The 15556-nt window shown below is 36.8% G+C and overlaps 2 protein-coding genes across 5 annotated transcripts; one reads left to right on the top strand and one right to left on the bottom strand.

Moving 5' to 3' along the window:
- The first annotated feature begins 78 nt into the window (after window positions 1-78).
- On the top strand, window positions 79-6003 carry LOC110778236 (interactor of constitutive active ROPs 3). Of its 4 annotated transcripts, none has more exons than XM_021982810.2 (5): window positions 79-336; window positions 1425-1560; window positions 3423-3594; window positions 3882-5553; window positions 5670-6003. In XM_021982810.2, exons 2-4 carry the CDS (start codon window positions 1541-1543, stop codon window positions 5538-5540), a joined length of 1851 nt encoding a protein of 616 aa, XP_021838502.2. In that variant the 5' UTR covers window positions 79-336; window positions 1425-1540; the 3' UTR covers window positions 5541-5553; window positions 5670-6003. The 4 variants fall into 4 exon arrangements, with proteins under 4 accessions (XP_021838502.2, XP_021838501.2, XP_056693243.1 ...); XM_021982809.2 differs by having other exon boundaries at window positions 3420-3594; XM_056837265.1 differs by lacking the exon at window positions 79-336 and adding an exon at window positions 1153-1298 and having other exon boundaries at window positions 3420-3594.
- A 2177-nt stretch (window positions 6004-8180) lies between these two features.
- LOC110778234 (exosome complex component RRP4 homolog) lies at window positions 8181-15156 on the bottom strand. Its single transcript, XM_021982807.2, has 7 exons — window positions 14949-15156; window positions 14767-14868; window positions 14291-14336; window positions 13438-13527; window positions 9448-9513; window positions 9288-9356; window positions 8181-8886 (listed from the first exon to the last, which is right to left on the bottom strand). The coding sequence occupies exons 1-7, from the start codon at window positions 15101-15103 to the stop codon at window positions 8455-8457; spliced, it is 960 nt and encodes a 319-aa protein (XP_021838499.1). The 5' UTR covers window positions 15104-15156; the 3' UTR covers window positions 8181-8454.
- Window positions 15157-15556: the final 400 nt, after the last annotated feature.

The following is a 15556-nucleotide window of genomic DNA, read 5'->3' as shown; positions in this document are numbered from 1 at the left end:
GGTGTACTAATCTCTATTAAGCTTTCAAAATTTGAAAAGATAAAATGGATAACATTAGAAATTAGCAAAGCGGGTTTCCGGACGTGAAACCAGAGTTAGAAATAACATAATTTCTGAAAACTTGGGAAACAACAATTCTCACTCCGCGGCCCTCTCTCTGTCTGTCTCTCTCCTACTTGAGTCCTTTTCTTCCCCACTCTCCCCACTCTCTCTCCTCACTTTGCCAGTTGACACTCTTTCTCTCTCCTCTAACCCTTTTCCTGTCTTCAATGTTAAACTCACAGCAACGGCAACATCACATTCTGCATTTTCAGTAGCTCTTCCGATTTTATTGAGGTGAGATTATCATAACTAAATGCTAGTAATTACTACGGAAGAACGGAGTACTACACAGTCTACAGTTTACATTCTTCTTCTTTGTTTTTTGTTCTTTTTTATTTTTTAAACAGGATTTTTAACTTTTAAAGTGAAGTTAATTAACTGGATGTTTAGTGTTTACCATTTTTGTTCCTTTTTAGTGGGGTTTTTTTGCTTCCTTTTTTCTTAAACAAATTTGTTTTTTAAAGTATATTTTTTGGTTTTGAAAAGTGTAATGAATAATGATGATGCCCTGGTTTCAAGTCTCATGCTCCTTCTTTATTTATTTTTATCAAATCTACTCATATTTTTGTAAAAGCGTTTGTCATTAGAATCATAATGTGGGTCATTTTGTTAGCCAAACTCGGATCGAATGCTGTCTATATCGTTGATTCCATACTCCATAGCTAGTTTCTTACATATCTTTTTAAACTTTTAATTTTGTGGTGATTTATGTTGTGTAACTGTGTAAGCTTATCTTTAAAAATATTCCCAGAAAAGGTACATTAAAAACATCTGAACAAAGTTTAGCTTCCTTTTTCTGTCTTTTATTTATTTTCATTTTTGTTCATATAAATGTTTTGTTTGTTTGTTTGTTGTATTCTATTACAATAGAATTTTGATATTATATTTATAAATTATAATTGTAGGCCATGGAAATTAAAATCTAATGTTACAATATGATTCATTTGACATGTGCCATTACGCCTTAATTCTCGGCCATAATTCTACCAAAATAATTGTATTATACCTAATTTACCCTTTTTGGTGGGCCCATTAAGGGTAGTTTATACTGTCCAAGTATACCTACTCCCTCGTGCTTATAATAATGTTGCTTTTATAGAACCGTTGGAAAACATTCAATATTTTTCAAAAAGAAGAAGAAATAAAATGGTCACATTATCATGAATTTATGACAATTCTATCAATTTGCCCAATAGGTATGGTTCTTGGTGAACTGATATTAAATTTCATATGCATTGGATTCTTTTTTATTTTTTAGTTTTTATTTTGGATTATTGATATTGTGTGTGTTATGTGATTGCTGTGCTTCTGTTTGTCTGCAGAGTTTTGTGGGGTCCAAAACAGCATTGATTGTGTGAAGAAGATCTAATACTAGTGCCCCCATTTGCAAATTCACACCTTGTGTTGTGTTAAAGGGAGGGAAGAGTTGTGTTCCATTATGCAGACTGGAAAGGCAAGGTATGGTATCTTATTTGAGTTTTTTCCAGTTTGTTTTCATTTCTTTTTGTGACTGAATGTGGAGGTGTAAAAGGTTTTGAGGTTAGTAATGTACTTAACTTTCCCTTTCGAGTCTATGTTCATTGTGTGGTTGAATGTGGATTGTCAAAGTTGTCAATGGTTTTCTGTATTCCTTGTAACAAGTTGTTTGTAGACTATCCCTTTGTCTTTGTGTTGTCAATTTTCTTTTTGTTGAAAGATGAATAAATGCTTAGATTTGCTCCTAATGCATTCTTGTAAAGAGATTGGTATTGGAGAAACCTTGTTGGTTGATTTCGAGCTAATTGGCTGCCTAGTTGTTCATTTGTTGGAAAGTCTTGCTCTATAACTTTTTTGTCCTCTGTTTTTCTTATTTTTGGTTTATGCTCTGTTCTGTTCAACTTATTTCCACTTATTTCAGGAAACATAAGTTCAAATAAGATAAGTTCAGGGAAAATAAGGGTTGACCAAGTACAATTAATAACTAAAATAAGTTTTGATAAGTTCAGTTAAGTTCAGATTGGATAAATTCAGAAAAAATAAGTGAAAATCAGGCGAATAGAACGCACCTTTAGTCGTATCTGCCCTTGGTTTAGAGCAAGGCAGGGTGGAAACGTGTTTGAGAGTTTGTGATTTGTTGATTTAACTTGAGGGTAAATCTTTTATAGGCTTGAGGATAGGGACTAAACGCAATGATTTGATTACAATAAAATCCAGTGTCAGTTGCAAAAAATAATCAGAGCCTGGAAGATTTGTAACGATAATATTACATACAGTTTTAACATTCACAAGGCTGTTTTTCTCTGTGATATTCACCACCAGGATCAGCATTGCTTGTAGTTCACCATCTTCATAAACAATCTGAGTTGCACGGTTCCATATAAACACCACAACATGCCCTCAAATCTCAAGTTCTCAACTTTGTTATGATGTTATCTCTCTCTCCCCAAGGCAACCAAAGTACATGCCCTTTTACACGAAATAGACAATCCAGGTTATAACTAATGAGGTTACTTGAATAAGCCCTTTTACAAAAATGAATTCGGTATTCAAACTAGATAAAACAGTTGTTTTAATAAAACGTTATCTACTGGGAGGTGGAGTTGGGAACCAACCTTGGGATACCGAAACCCATTTAGTTGTATACTTCTTTGGGTTAGTTCTTTTCTTATTTGTTGTGTTATTTTTGTTTGTTCTTCACATGGATTCTTCTTTCCAGCAAGAAGCTAATATGATAACATGCTAAATGATCTAGCATCAAGGACGAAGCCAATACTCATTTCTAACGGGGGCCAAATATGCATATCAGGTCTATGAAAATATAAATACCAAACTAAAAATAGTTTCTAAAATGAATTATACTTGTATAACCTAGGAATAATATTAAAGTTGTAAACAATTTTAAGAAGTATCAAAGACGAAATACCTGTTAAACTAGTGAACACCGGTCCATTAATTTTGACAATGAGAAATTAGACCATCACGAGAAACTAAAATTTATGCTTGCACGTAAGAAGACTCGCATTATTTTATATTCTAGCCACTGTAATAATTTTACTAGAGTTAGGAATATAGTTCTAGAAAACTATTTAAAGTTGGACTTTAGAGAAAAATAAAAGTAGATATGTTCTTCAAAGGAAACAACAAAAAGTAAAGGAGGAACAAAATGAACTGCTGGTTTGCAGGTTTGAACTTGGACCTAGTCATACTCAGGCACTCGAGAGGAAGTTGCTTTCTGTTTTACTCAAGAACTTAACTAAAATAATAATGTCTTGCTTTCTGTTTTACTTTCTATTTCGAGTTATTACCTGTTTGTTCATTACCTAACTCCTCCTTCAAAGCAGAGGAAGTCCCAAGGAGTCACCTCAGAAAGTTTCCACAAGACCAGTCAGACAGCTGAAAATAACTTCAGCTGAGCTGAGCTCCTCATCCCCGTCAAGTAATGCTACTGCTAAGACTCCTAACCGAAGTCCTAAAGTTTCGGAGCGTAGATCACCAAGGAGCCCAATTTCGGAGGTACTCTAACTAACTTAGTCCTTCACTTTTTAGGTACAAAGTTATGGTTTTTCCATGAAAGTTATTTTAGATTCTGTTTCACGTCTTTGAATTGGTTCGTTACAATATGGAATGCTTCTTATTTCTTGGTAGATGCCAGTCATTGTATAAAACTCTCTCTTACCTCTTGGGTGTTCAATCTGTTCATAAAATTCAACTTTTCTTTTTACTGGGCTGCATGGACAGGCTGAGTTTTAGCAATTTTCCATCAATTTCTGATCTTTTTCTTTTGTTTTGTAACCTCTCAGAAGAAACGACCAAGCAAATTGTCGGAATTAGAATCGCAGATTTCCAAACTCCAGGATGATTTGAAAAAGGTGAAAGACCAACTGGTTGCTTCTGAATCGGTTAAAAAGGAGGCTCAGGAAGATGCAGAGGAAGCGAAAAGGCAACTAGCAGATGTTTCTTCAAAACTAGAAGAATCCGAAAAGCAACTTTGTGAACATCTTGCTTCAAAGAAAGAAAATATTGTAGATCTTGAAAAAATTTCAGAGGGAAAGGAACAAGAATGGGAATCTCAGATTGAGTCTGTTCGCAAGCAGCACTCGATTGATTCAGCTGCTTTAGCTTCAGCCTTGGACGAAATTGAAAAGCTAAAGCTGCATCTTGAGAAGGTGACTGAATCTGGTGACGTACAGGTTAAACAAAGTGAAACTGCACATTCCGAGCTCCAAAGCTTGAAAGATAACTTGGCTGAAACTCTCTCTGTTGTTGAAAGCATGAAACAAGAGCTAAAAGAATCTAGAGTATCTGAAGCTCAAGCACAGGAGCTAGTCAGGGAAACCCTACTCCAACTAGAAGCAGCTAAGGAAACTGTAAAAGCCCTCAGATCAGATGTCAACAGATCCACAGAAGCGTACAATTCTGTTACTTCTGAACTAGAGCAGTCAAAAGCACATGCATGCTATCTTGAAGGAGTCGTCCAAGGACTTAAGGTGGACCTCATGAAACTCAGCAGCGTTAATTCTCTTGAAACCGCTGGTGATCAGATATTGCCAGAGGATGTCCATCAGCTTCAGATAGAGCTACAAGCTGCAAAGTCCGATGTGAGACATCTTAAATGCGCATTAGAAGCTGCTGAGATAAGATACAATGAAGAACGATCTCACAACAGCACGCAGATTGGAAATGCATCTCAACTCTTGGAGAAAATCAAGTTGCAATCTAGCTTAAGAGAGACTGAGCTGGAAGTGGAGTTGAAGAAAGCTAGTGCAAATATTGAAGAGCTGAAGGCAAACCTGATGGATAAGGAAACTGAATTGCAAGGCATTTCAGATGAGAATGATAGCTTGAATCTGAAGCTTGAGAAATCTTTAGGATGCCAAATTGAGCAGGAAGTGGACAATGAGCTGAAAAAGCTGAGGGAACATGTATCTGATTTAAGAGCAAATTTGATGGATAAGGAGACAGAACTACAGAGCATATCAGAGGAGAATGAAATGCTGAAGCTAGAAATCAGTAAACGGGAAATGGACAAGAGTGTTGAAAATGACCAAGCCGTTGCTGAGGTGGATGCATCCCGAGCTGCCGAGCAAGAGGCAGTGACAAAGCTAGCGTACATGATGGAAGAAGTAGATAAGAGTAACAGTAAAACAGCGAGGGTTGTTGAGCAACTAGAGGCATCTCAAGCAGCAAATGCAGATTTGGAGGCAGAGCTAAGAAGACTTAAAGTGCAGTCTGATCAGTGGAGAAAGGCAGCTGAAGCTGCTGCTTCTATGCTGTCACCTGGAAGCAATGGGAAATATGTGGAGCGAACTGGATCATTGCCTTTAGATAACAAATATAGCCCTGTTGGTGGGAGACATAGATCACCATACTTGGATGACTATGATGACGATTCCTTCAAGAAGAAAAATGGCAATGTCCTGAAAAAGATCGGAGTTTTGTGGAAGAAACCACAGAAATGACATACTGAAACAGGCAAGTTTTACAAGGTTTTATCTGGTTTTGTTCAATGTTTTATTTTTTTCATGTTGTGTATATTTCCTTTCTTGTGATATCCATAGTGTTGATTGCTTTATATCTTCTGCTAGCAGATATTCAAGGTGCTTCTCGTTGTAACCGCTGGATGAATCTGCAACTTACACTGGATGATCAAAGATTTTTGCAGTATTCAGTTTCAGTAATGAAAAGACTAGTAATGTCGTCCAAGAATCCTTTTGTCAATGTATATGTATTAGACTAGTTGGAAGTAGCAGGTTTTCGTTTATGCAACTGTAATTTTGGTAAGCCGAATTTGTATATCTGGTTTACTGATGATGGTCTCCGCTAGTTATTTATGACTCGTATGCATGTAAAACCCTTTTATGGAGATTCAATTGCATATGATGGTGGAGAAAGAAAAATATATTTTGCCTTTTTCCGGTTGAAGTAATGCAAGTATACACAATACTATACGAGTGGAATGGGGGTATGAGATGGTCGAAGTCCTCAAAGATGTAGTCACATAACTATTCTCTCATTTGCAGAGAGTGTCAAATGCAGCCCAGGTAGGCCCAATCGGATCTGTTTGGGCCTGAGAAAATAAATTTGTCGGCTAAACAAAAGTCAAATTTTGAAACAACGTCGTTTCATTTACTTTTGCATCCTCGAATTTGATCGATTTTTTAGGGACGTATAGGGTTGGAATCAGAAATAATATCAAGTTGGTAAGAGTTTGGAACTTGATTCTTAATACTGTGTGTTTGGTTCGATTTGGGGATGAGTTTTTTCCTTTTGTTTGATACCTGGAGTAAAGGTATGAGCCATACCCACCTCCCCCTAGGTTTTTAAACCCCATACCTTGGGGGTTTGAGGTATGGGTTTAGAAGTCTTAAAAACTCCAACCAAACACATAGTATGGGTTTAGACCATTCTAAACTCATACCTCATACCTAGAAACCGCGAACCAAACACCCCCTAATGTTTTCTGGGTGGAAACGACATCCTAATAAAAAAATCCAATTTTGTTTTGGGACTCTGCCCGAAAATTCTCAAATTCTGCTCAGGAAGTGGTTTTCGTTTCGTTTCTCAAATTCTCAGATTCTTGAATGAATCGATCTTTAAAAATCAATTACGATTGTTAATCAATGAATAGTTAATTGTGATTTGTCCTACTCTGAGGTTGGGAAACGGACCCATGAATTGGATTTTTGGAATTTGGACGTGGAAATATGATTTTTGGAGCTTGAACTAGAATTTGGAATAGGAACATGGAAATTGAGCTTAGTCCTTAGCAATATTGGTGCTTCCGCACAGAGTTTTCCAACTAAAAGTAGACGGGTTGTATCGTCATCAGACTTTTAGGGGAGATACATATTTGGTGTCTTACACTCTCTTTAGTTTTTTTTTATTTATATATTAACTTTCTTGATAATAAGTAAAAATTACATACAACTCTAAAAGTATTTTTGGACGGAGAATACCAAAATTTAATACAAACTTTTAGGAAAGACGATCTAACGGTTAGACCACTTTTATGCACTGGAACTAATTAGTTATGCACTTTAACTAATTAGTTAACCACTGAAACCAATTAGCTAAGTCTGAAATTCAATTAGTTAAGCAACGAAACCAATTGGTTACGCAACCGAACCAATTAGTTAAACATTGAACCGATCAGTTAAACAATGAAATCAATTAGTTAAGATTTTATGAGTTTTAGTTAATAATAAGTTTGTTCAAAAATAAACTATTCCACTCATAAATTTAACTATTTGTCTTTATACCTTAATTATTTTGTTATTCAATTAGTTATGATTTTATTATTTTTAGTTATGTTTTACACTATTTTAGTTAGTACCAAAAAAGTGGTCTAACCGTTAAACGATCTACGCAAAAGCTTTTGAAAATTTAATTCCATCCACTATACATAAGGGGTCCTTTATGAATGATTTGCCCCATGCCCCAAAAATCTCAGAAACTGCCGTAATAGATGTGTATATGATAGAAAGAAAAGTGACACAAGTGATGGTCATTATCAAATAGGAAGCTTCACATGGAAATCTGTTGTACCATGAGCAAGAGCACATCCAACACTAATTCTTTTCCTATGTACATTTCAAGATAACATGTCGTAACACGGTATTTAGTAGTTGTATAGATCAGTCCTACATTACCACAAATCTTGCTTGGTGGAGATTATGGCGACTTCGACTCGTGACTCGGAGGTCAACAGTTCGAACTTTACATTGCTTGTGCTCCGAGTGGGCATTTCGTTGCCATCCTTTATGTTCTCGAGCGTTGACCTGCATATACTGAACTAACACCTATAACACTAATTATAGGTGTTAGTTCAGTATGATCACTTTTCTTACCGATAAAAAAAGAGATATTGTCCATAAACTAAGTTTTCGATCATTTTAAGATGCCACGTTACACTACTCCCGTACCTCTCTTAACCCTATTCTTTAGTACTTAAATTTGCAGAGTTGAAAATTAATAATCTAATATATATATATATTGGACAAATAATTAAGGGGTTTGAATATTAGGGTACAAAAGGGATAAATATTGGTCAAATAAAAAAAAAAATCAAAAGGAGCTCAATAAGAAAAGAACACCAACACTCGAAAACGAATATCATGTTTTGTCGGTTTAAAAATCTAACAGGTTTGAAAACTGAAACTGATACCGATGAGCCCTAAATGATTGATTTTAAGATAAAACATATTCATGGTTTAAAAAAGTTTAGTCTATGATGAATGTCTCTATTACATTCACGGTTCACCCTTGCTCAATAAAAAAGTTCAAAAAAGGACGTTGTTCTAACCATAATTGGGGCTTCTGTTAAACTACCTTGACAGGCATTTTCGCGAAACTATAATCAACCCTTCCTCTTATTTACAAACTCCGTCTGACAGCCTCTTTCTCAGCAACTGTAACACAGAACTCAGCTCCAAGCATATCATGGATGTCAAGATTCAATAAGATACTCAATTCACACATCTCCAGTATAACTTCAACAGTTATACTAAAACCTAGAATGGACAAGACTCGCACAGCATTCGCAATCCTGCAAATGTTTTCCCTTGTTTCCAAGGCAGTGTAATTTTCTTCAAGTTTCGTTTGATCGCTGGATTTTGCATTGCTTTTCTCAGATTCATTCACATCATCCACTTCCATACTATCTTTTGCTTCAGTGAGTTCACCAACCCAGACATAACCATTACATCCAAGTATTAACAGAACCCCGTATTTATCCAACTGGTGGAAGTGTTGCTTGCGTCTTTTCACCAAGTATGTAGGGACAGCGATCAATTGGCCCCTGTCAAGCTGCCACAAAAACAATCAATTAACGTCAACAAAGTAAAAACAAGAATTTTCTGGTAATTCAGAATCCCAAAAATCACAAAATTAACATCCTTAAAGCTTCTATGTTATTGTAGGCACAGTGATTTGAGGCTCTAAACGACTAAGATGAAGACACCAATTTTGAAGGGCGAGAGAAGGGCCCAAATGGACAGAGAGGATGTTGTTACACAACAGAAACAAAAGAAAGATTATGCCCACTGCTTTCAGAAGTCCCTTTAGTTCATTTAAAAAGCAGCCCTTTCAATTACTCATTCACTCTCCCTTCCCTGAAGAGTTGACTAAATTAATGCCCGAGTTCCCATATTAACAAAAACTAGATATGTGAAGAAAGATAGGAAAAATTAAAAGACTCAAAACCATACCTTGCCATACTTGTTACTCCTTGCATGTAGCTGCCAAATACCGTCATGTTGACCATTTCGAACCTCAGCCTGTGAGGAAGATATTAATACATATACATTTGGTTATTTGAAGTTGACATGGACCTAGGATTACAACAGTTGAACAACCAAAGAAACTTACAGAAATGACATCATTCTCTACAAAGATATTACGCATGTTGAGTTCATCAATTGGTGTACGCCGCCTCTAGCAAAGACAACAAACTGAAGATTAGTTTTTGTCATGTTGATTTCAGAAAGCAAATCACATAGATGGCACATCATCTACAAAATCGACAGCATTGGCCAAATGAACTAACATAAAAATACCGATGATCTATTATTCACAAAGACACATGTTTCCGGTACTGTTACCTTGTTATTCCTTTTAAAGGTGAAAAACAGAATCTCTCTTATTAAAGACAATGAATTGAACTAAATAGTAGAGGTTATAATCGGTAGTGGAAATAATATTAATGCTAGTATCCGAATGAAGAAGACAAATTAGGTAGTTAGATACTTAGTCCCTGTTCCGTTCACCTTATTTCCACTTATTTCAGGAAAAATAAGTTCAGTTAAGTTCAGATAAGTTCAGTTAAGTTAGGAAAAATAAGGGTTGACCAAGTACAACTTACAACTAAAATAAGTTTTGATAAGTTCAGATAAGTTCATATAAGATAAGTTCAGTTAAGTTCAGATAAGTTCATATAAGATAAATTCAGAAAAAATAAGTGAAAATCAGGTGAATAGAACGCACCCTTAGATTAGAGATGCTATAGATAAGGGCACACTAGGTTTAGAGGAGGGTGTTGAGAATTTGGTAAGCTAAACCTGGAGATTGGTGGCCTCAGGACACTACCTTTCTATCCCATTTCTTGTCCATTCATCAATCAATCAATTTGTAATATTGTTTGTGCTAAAAAACATCAGTTGTTTACACTTGGTATCACAGTTGTACATGGATTACCTATTTTGTATTCTGGAAAAAAAAAAAAGATGGAAGTCGCGTGATCACCAGTTCGGGAGGAGATTTTAGGAAATGAATTCTCCAAAAAAATGGAGATAACGAGAAGTTTCAAGAACCTTCAAAAAGAAATTTGGAGAACACGTGATGAAACTTTTGCCCCAGGGTTTAAGCAACTTCGAGAGGCACTTGAAGAGGAAGAGAAACACAGCTGAACCAAGCAAATAGGGAGGTGGTCAAAAGTGCATCTGATAATAGTGTCAGAGTTTTATCACACCGGCGAAGATCAATTAGGCTTGGTTGGCAGAAACCTGGCAATACATCTTATGTTTTCAATGGTGAACTCCGAAAGTATAGGGACGCTAATGGAAAAATTAATGAACGGCAAGGTGATTTTGCTTGAGGCTTTACCGGTGGAGGAAGAGGTGGTCTCGCCAGTGAATTAGATGGTGGTCCTGGTTGCGAAGACGTTCGAGTGGTGGATCTGGTGATCTCTTACAAGGCAAGGTTAACGGTGGTAGCTTGAGCAGAGATTTGAGTGGATTTACTAGGGGTGGAGGAGGAGCAGAATAGAGCAAAAGAGAGAACTATTTGGCTCAGGAGGAGGTCCTGGTTTCCTAGCCGGATATCGTAAGTTTGGTGTTCGAACCACCAGTTATGATGGCCTGGACAAGGGGACTAGAGGGATCCGTGAAGGGCGGTTAAAAAACAAGCAGGTCTGGGGGTGGACCTATGGATTTTTCAAAAAAAATTAAATGCCGGGGATGGTTCACTTTTCTTTGCCAGTGAGAATTCTGGTGGTTGAGCACAACGCCTCCAGAAGTTGTGTGGAAGAAGCTTTATTGTGTTAACTGTTGGCTTGGAGGAGAAGCCAATTGTAGAAGATGGAGTTAGTAAAGGCAAATTTGTAAGGGACACGGTAGTGATGAGGATGACAGCAATGAAGTTATGGTGACGGGGACACAAATTTTGAGCTGGGACAAGGCACGTGCAACAAAAAGATGGGAGTGTTTGCATGCTAAACCAACCATATATGGTGATGAAATGCGAGTGGGCCTAGCCACTTAGAAGTCCTGCCATCTTTTACAAAAGAAGGCCAAACATACGACTTTAGGAGTTTAGGCTCAATTTGCTTTCCCCACCTCTGAAACCCAATTACTCCTAACCCTCAAGTAACGACCCCACCCAACTTACCCAACATCTATCTGCCAAAATTTTGAGACCCGAATCACCCACCTCCCAACTCAATCTCCACCCAACCAAATTTTCAACAAACCCACTCGACCTTCAATTTTTAAACCAAATTTCTTTTCTAATTTCCCCAACTCAAAAGCTTACAATCAGATATCGAACTCATCTCAACACAAGACCATTCCCACTTTCACCTTAATTTCATCACATGGCGGTTTCTACTTCCCCATGACAACCAGATTAGTTTGCTTGCAACACTTAGCAAAGAAGAGCTTGAACATCTATGTCTATAGCAGCACTGCTATGAAGATAACATTGACCAACTTTATTGAGTTCAAGAATCGAGTGCCGACTGGCGACTACTATCCACCTTGAGGAAAAGGTAGAAGTTTAGGGGGACAAGAATTGTAATGAACTAGTAGAGGTTATAATAGGCATTGCAAGTAATATTAATGCTAGTATCCATAGAAAGAAGATAAATTAGGTAGTTAGAGTAGAGATGCTATAAATTAAGGCACACCAGGTTAAGAGGAGGGTGTTGAGAATTTGGTAAGTTTAGGCTTTGGAGAGCGGTGACCACAAGTCACTAAACCTGGATATTGGTGCGCGTCAAGTCACTACCCTAGTCCTAGAAACATCTGTTAAGAGACTCAAGACTCCCACAAGGCGAGCATAAAAATAACCAAAGACCATACGTGAGAGAATAAGAAAATATGATACTTGAGAATCAGAGATCAACCTAGGAAGAAGAAGTTGGACCCCTTAAGAAGCATTTACTACCTTGCATCTCAATATTAGTAGCACTTAGAATGCTGAGTTGCTGACCCTCTCCGAATGTATTGTTTGTTCTTTTCTTTTCATATGTGTAGTTGTGTCCTTCCAATTTGAGGAAAGAGGTGGTTAGCATCAGACATTGACAAACCCCTGCTTTATGCGGAAGGTTTACCAATCATGGTGGTTATAGCATTGAAATTTTTAATGATAGTTGACTCCTCCCTTTATCTCACTAACATATTACATAGGCCATAGTTGGATGGGGGAATTAACAACTTAGCTAGTGTTATCGTTCTTCTTCAGCTCCTCTTTCTCCAAACAATCACATCCTATCCATAGTCCATACACAACCAACACAGGAATATATTATTTTCAAGTTTCAGAACATGGGTACCTAATTCAAAATATGTTTGGTTCGCATTGTTACAGATACACAATATGCATTGTACTGAGCTTACTCTATAATGGCTGTTCAATGGGTTATAACATACTAACAGAGTAACAGTACAGTTAGTAGAGCATAGTAATTCAATGTATACAATAAGAACTTTTTACCTTCTCTAGGGTAAAGAAAAACTTGTTCAAAATAGTTAGATTTAGGCAAACAATTTGGAAGGTAGAGGCAAAAGCTTTACATTTTCCTGCCATCCTCGAGCTGCTGCTTCAGCTGCTAGACATCAGACTCGTTTGGTATAAAACTCTTAATCCAAACTAGTAAATAACAATAACAATTCCGAGGTGTAATTTTCGCATTTCTAGTTTTCGGTTTTCTATATCTAGAGTCATAGTTAAGGGAGTGGCAGGTCAATTCCCAAGAACTTTAAGGCTAGGACATCACAAATCAGTACCAGGAACTTAATACCTGAACTTAAGATATTGGATAGTGCACTGACGGCTGACCATATTGAGCAACATGATGAAAGTAAAGTATTGAGAAAACAAAGTAGAAGTAATCACGGTCCCACTCAAAAGTTGATAGAAACAAAACGAATAAATAAAAAATCACCATCCTGTTAGGCTAGAAGCAGAAAGAGTTTTAACTAAATACTGCCTACAGTTCAAAACACAAAATTCAGATACTCCTACTTCAATAAAAAGTGCAGAATAGGAGAAATTTCAAGTAACAATATCCAACATGGAGAAATTGTGCGGACACCAAAAAAATGAACAGCAATTAAGAAAAATATACTCCATATAATAAACCTGGATGCCATCAGGCAAAGTCACAGAAGAAAGCATTAGAACCGCATCTTGGTTTGAATTTATCTCAATTCTCCACCGCTTTTGAGCAACCTGAACAACACTTTCAATTTAGCCAATATATCTTATTTATCAAATCTTCAAAAAAATATGTTGGGCAGAGATATCATCGTCCAAAAATAAAACAAGCTTACATTCACTTCTACCGCAAACCATCCCATACCATCCCATCCCCCCTCCAAACTCTCACATGAAACTCGTGAAAGAAAAATCAAACAAACCACACAACAACTACTCCACTCAGGTTCTATTCACAGCACCAAACTAGTAATACTCCCTCCGTATTTTTTTAAGAGATACACTTGGCCGGGCACGGGTATTAAGAAGAATAATTGAATGAAATAAAATAATAAAGCAAGTGGGGTTGGATAGATATTTTAATAATTAAATATGTGGGGACCATGTCATTTTGGTGGGTGGAGGGTGGGGTGGGTTTATGAAAATATTTGTTTAATAGGATGGTGGGTGATAGGGTATATTAGATGTATTATTTAATTAGATGGTGGGGTTGATAAGTTACTAAAAATGGCAAGTATATCTCTTAAATAAATACGGCCGGAAAAGGCAAGTGTATCTCTTAAAAAAATACGGAGGGAGTAAGACTCAAATTACATATTAATTCAGCACCTATACGTTCATTAAAATGTACAAGTTCCATATTAATTTATACTATGTAGTTCCTAAATTCATTATTGATAGTATACTAAAAAAAATACGGAAAATTAAAAAAACTATCAACGGCTTCATGTTCATTAAAGCATACCACAAATTACAAATTAACTCATCAGATTCTCACCTCAACAACTCGTCCAACCACAATATCTCCTGTTTCAGGCTTGTACCTACAGAAACCAATCCATCAACAAAAACTCAGACAATATTTCAAATAATTGCTAAACACTAACAGCAAGTTCTCAAAACAGAGCTAATTTCAAAACAGCATCAAATTGTCGAAAACAAAGCTTATTTCAAAACAGCATCAAATTGTCGAAAACAAAGCTTATTTCAAAACAGCATCAAATTTTCGAAAACAAAGCTTATTTCAAACATAAAACATCAGTATAAATTCTCGAAACAAAGCCTACTTCCCAAAACAACAGCAAATTCTCGAAAAAATGCTCATTTCAAACAGAAAAAACATCCGTAAGTCCTCAGGAAAAAAAACTTATTTCAAACACAAAAATAGCAGCAAATTCTCAAAAGAATAAGCTTATTTAAAAATTCAAACACAACGAGCTAAACAGCAGCAAAAAACACTCGAATTGACGATACCTGGATCGCAAAGAACGAACATAGATGAGCTTGTTAACTCTTTCGACAACGCCGCACACAGTCGCGACCACTTCGCTGTCGACCTCTAATGTTCCATGCCCCCTGAAAAACAACAACAGAAATTATCAAGTAAGAATTAAAGAAATTAGGGTTTTGAAAGCGAAAGGAAGAAGTATAAATACTTGAGGATGCCATCTTCATCGTTGACAGGGATGGTGTCGGCGACCGTGACGGAAGAATTAGAAGTGGATTTGGAAGAGAGAGATTGGAGCCTATCTAAGGCTCTTTGTAGTCGAATCTTTTGGGTTTGATTCAACGATAATTCTATTTCTCTCATCTTTCGTGCAAATTGTTGTTGTAGCTCTTTCTCATAATTCGTTTTGGAGAATTGGTTATAAATGTCTTAATCAACATACCTAGATGGAATGTTTTTCATAGACCCGATCAAAATGTGGGCCGGGTCGTGGGCCGGGTCGAGGGCATAAAAATATGTCCCTTGTTTCGGGTTGGCTGGGGCCAAACTTAGGGTCGATTTTTTGTGCCCAAAATCCGCTATTTTGGGCCAACAGTAGCAGGCTTTTCGGGCCATTTTCGGATCGGGCCAAATTTATAACTAAAAATGTTGTTTTACGTTGTCCAAAACCTGCATTTTTTTTAAAAAGTTCGGGTCGGGCTTGGCCCGAAACCGGGCCGAAAATTCTGCCCAAAACCCGGGAAATTTCGGGCCGAGCCAACGTTGATCATCTCTATCATATATGTTTCGGCTACTTGTCAATCTTTAACGTGTATT

The sequence above is a fragment of the Spinacia oleracea genome, chromosome 2, assembly GCF_020520425.1.
Source record: "Spinacia oleracea cultivar Varoflay chromosome 2, BTI_SOV_V1, whole genome shotgun sequence".
In the NCBI taxonomy this organism is placed as follows: Eukaryota; Viridiplantae; Streptophyta; class Magnoliopsida; order Caryophyllales; family Amaranthaceae; genus Spinacia; species Spinacia oleracea.
This window is presented reverse-complemented; position numbering and strand designations above follow the sequence as displayed.

Bases quoted from the DNA above. Each gene is read 5' to 3' on its own strand.
- LOC110778236 (XM_021982809.2), top strand. From the start codon at position 1,541: ATGCAGACTGGAAAGGCAAG. The intron at 1,561-3,419 runs GTATGGTATCTT...CCTCCTTCAAAG, and splicing joins ATGCAGACTGGAAAGGCAAG to CAGAGGAAGTCCCAAGGAGT. The intron at 3,595-3,881 runs GTACTCTAACTA...GTAACCTCTCAG, and splicing joins CAAGGAGCCCAATTTCGGAG to AAGAAACGACCAAGCAAATT.
- LOC110778234 (XM_021982807.2), bottom strand. From the start codon at position 15,103: ATGAGAGAAATAGAATTATCGTTGAATCAAACCCAAAAGATTCGACTA. The intron at 14,337-14,766 runs GTATCGTCAATT...TGGTTTCTGTAG, and splicing joins GTTCGTTCTTTGCGATCCAG to GTACAAGCCTGAAACAGGAG. The intron at 8,887-9,287 runs GTATGGTTTTGA...TTTTTGTGGCAG, and splicing joins GGAGTAACAAGTATGGCAAG to CTTGACAGGGGCCAATTGAT.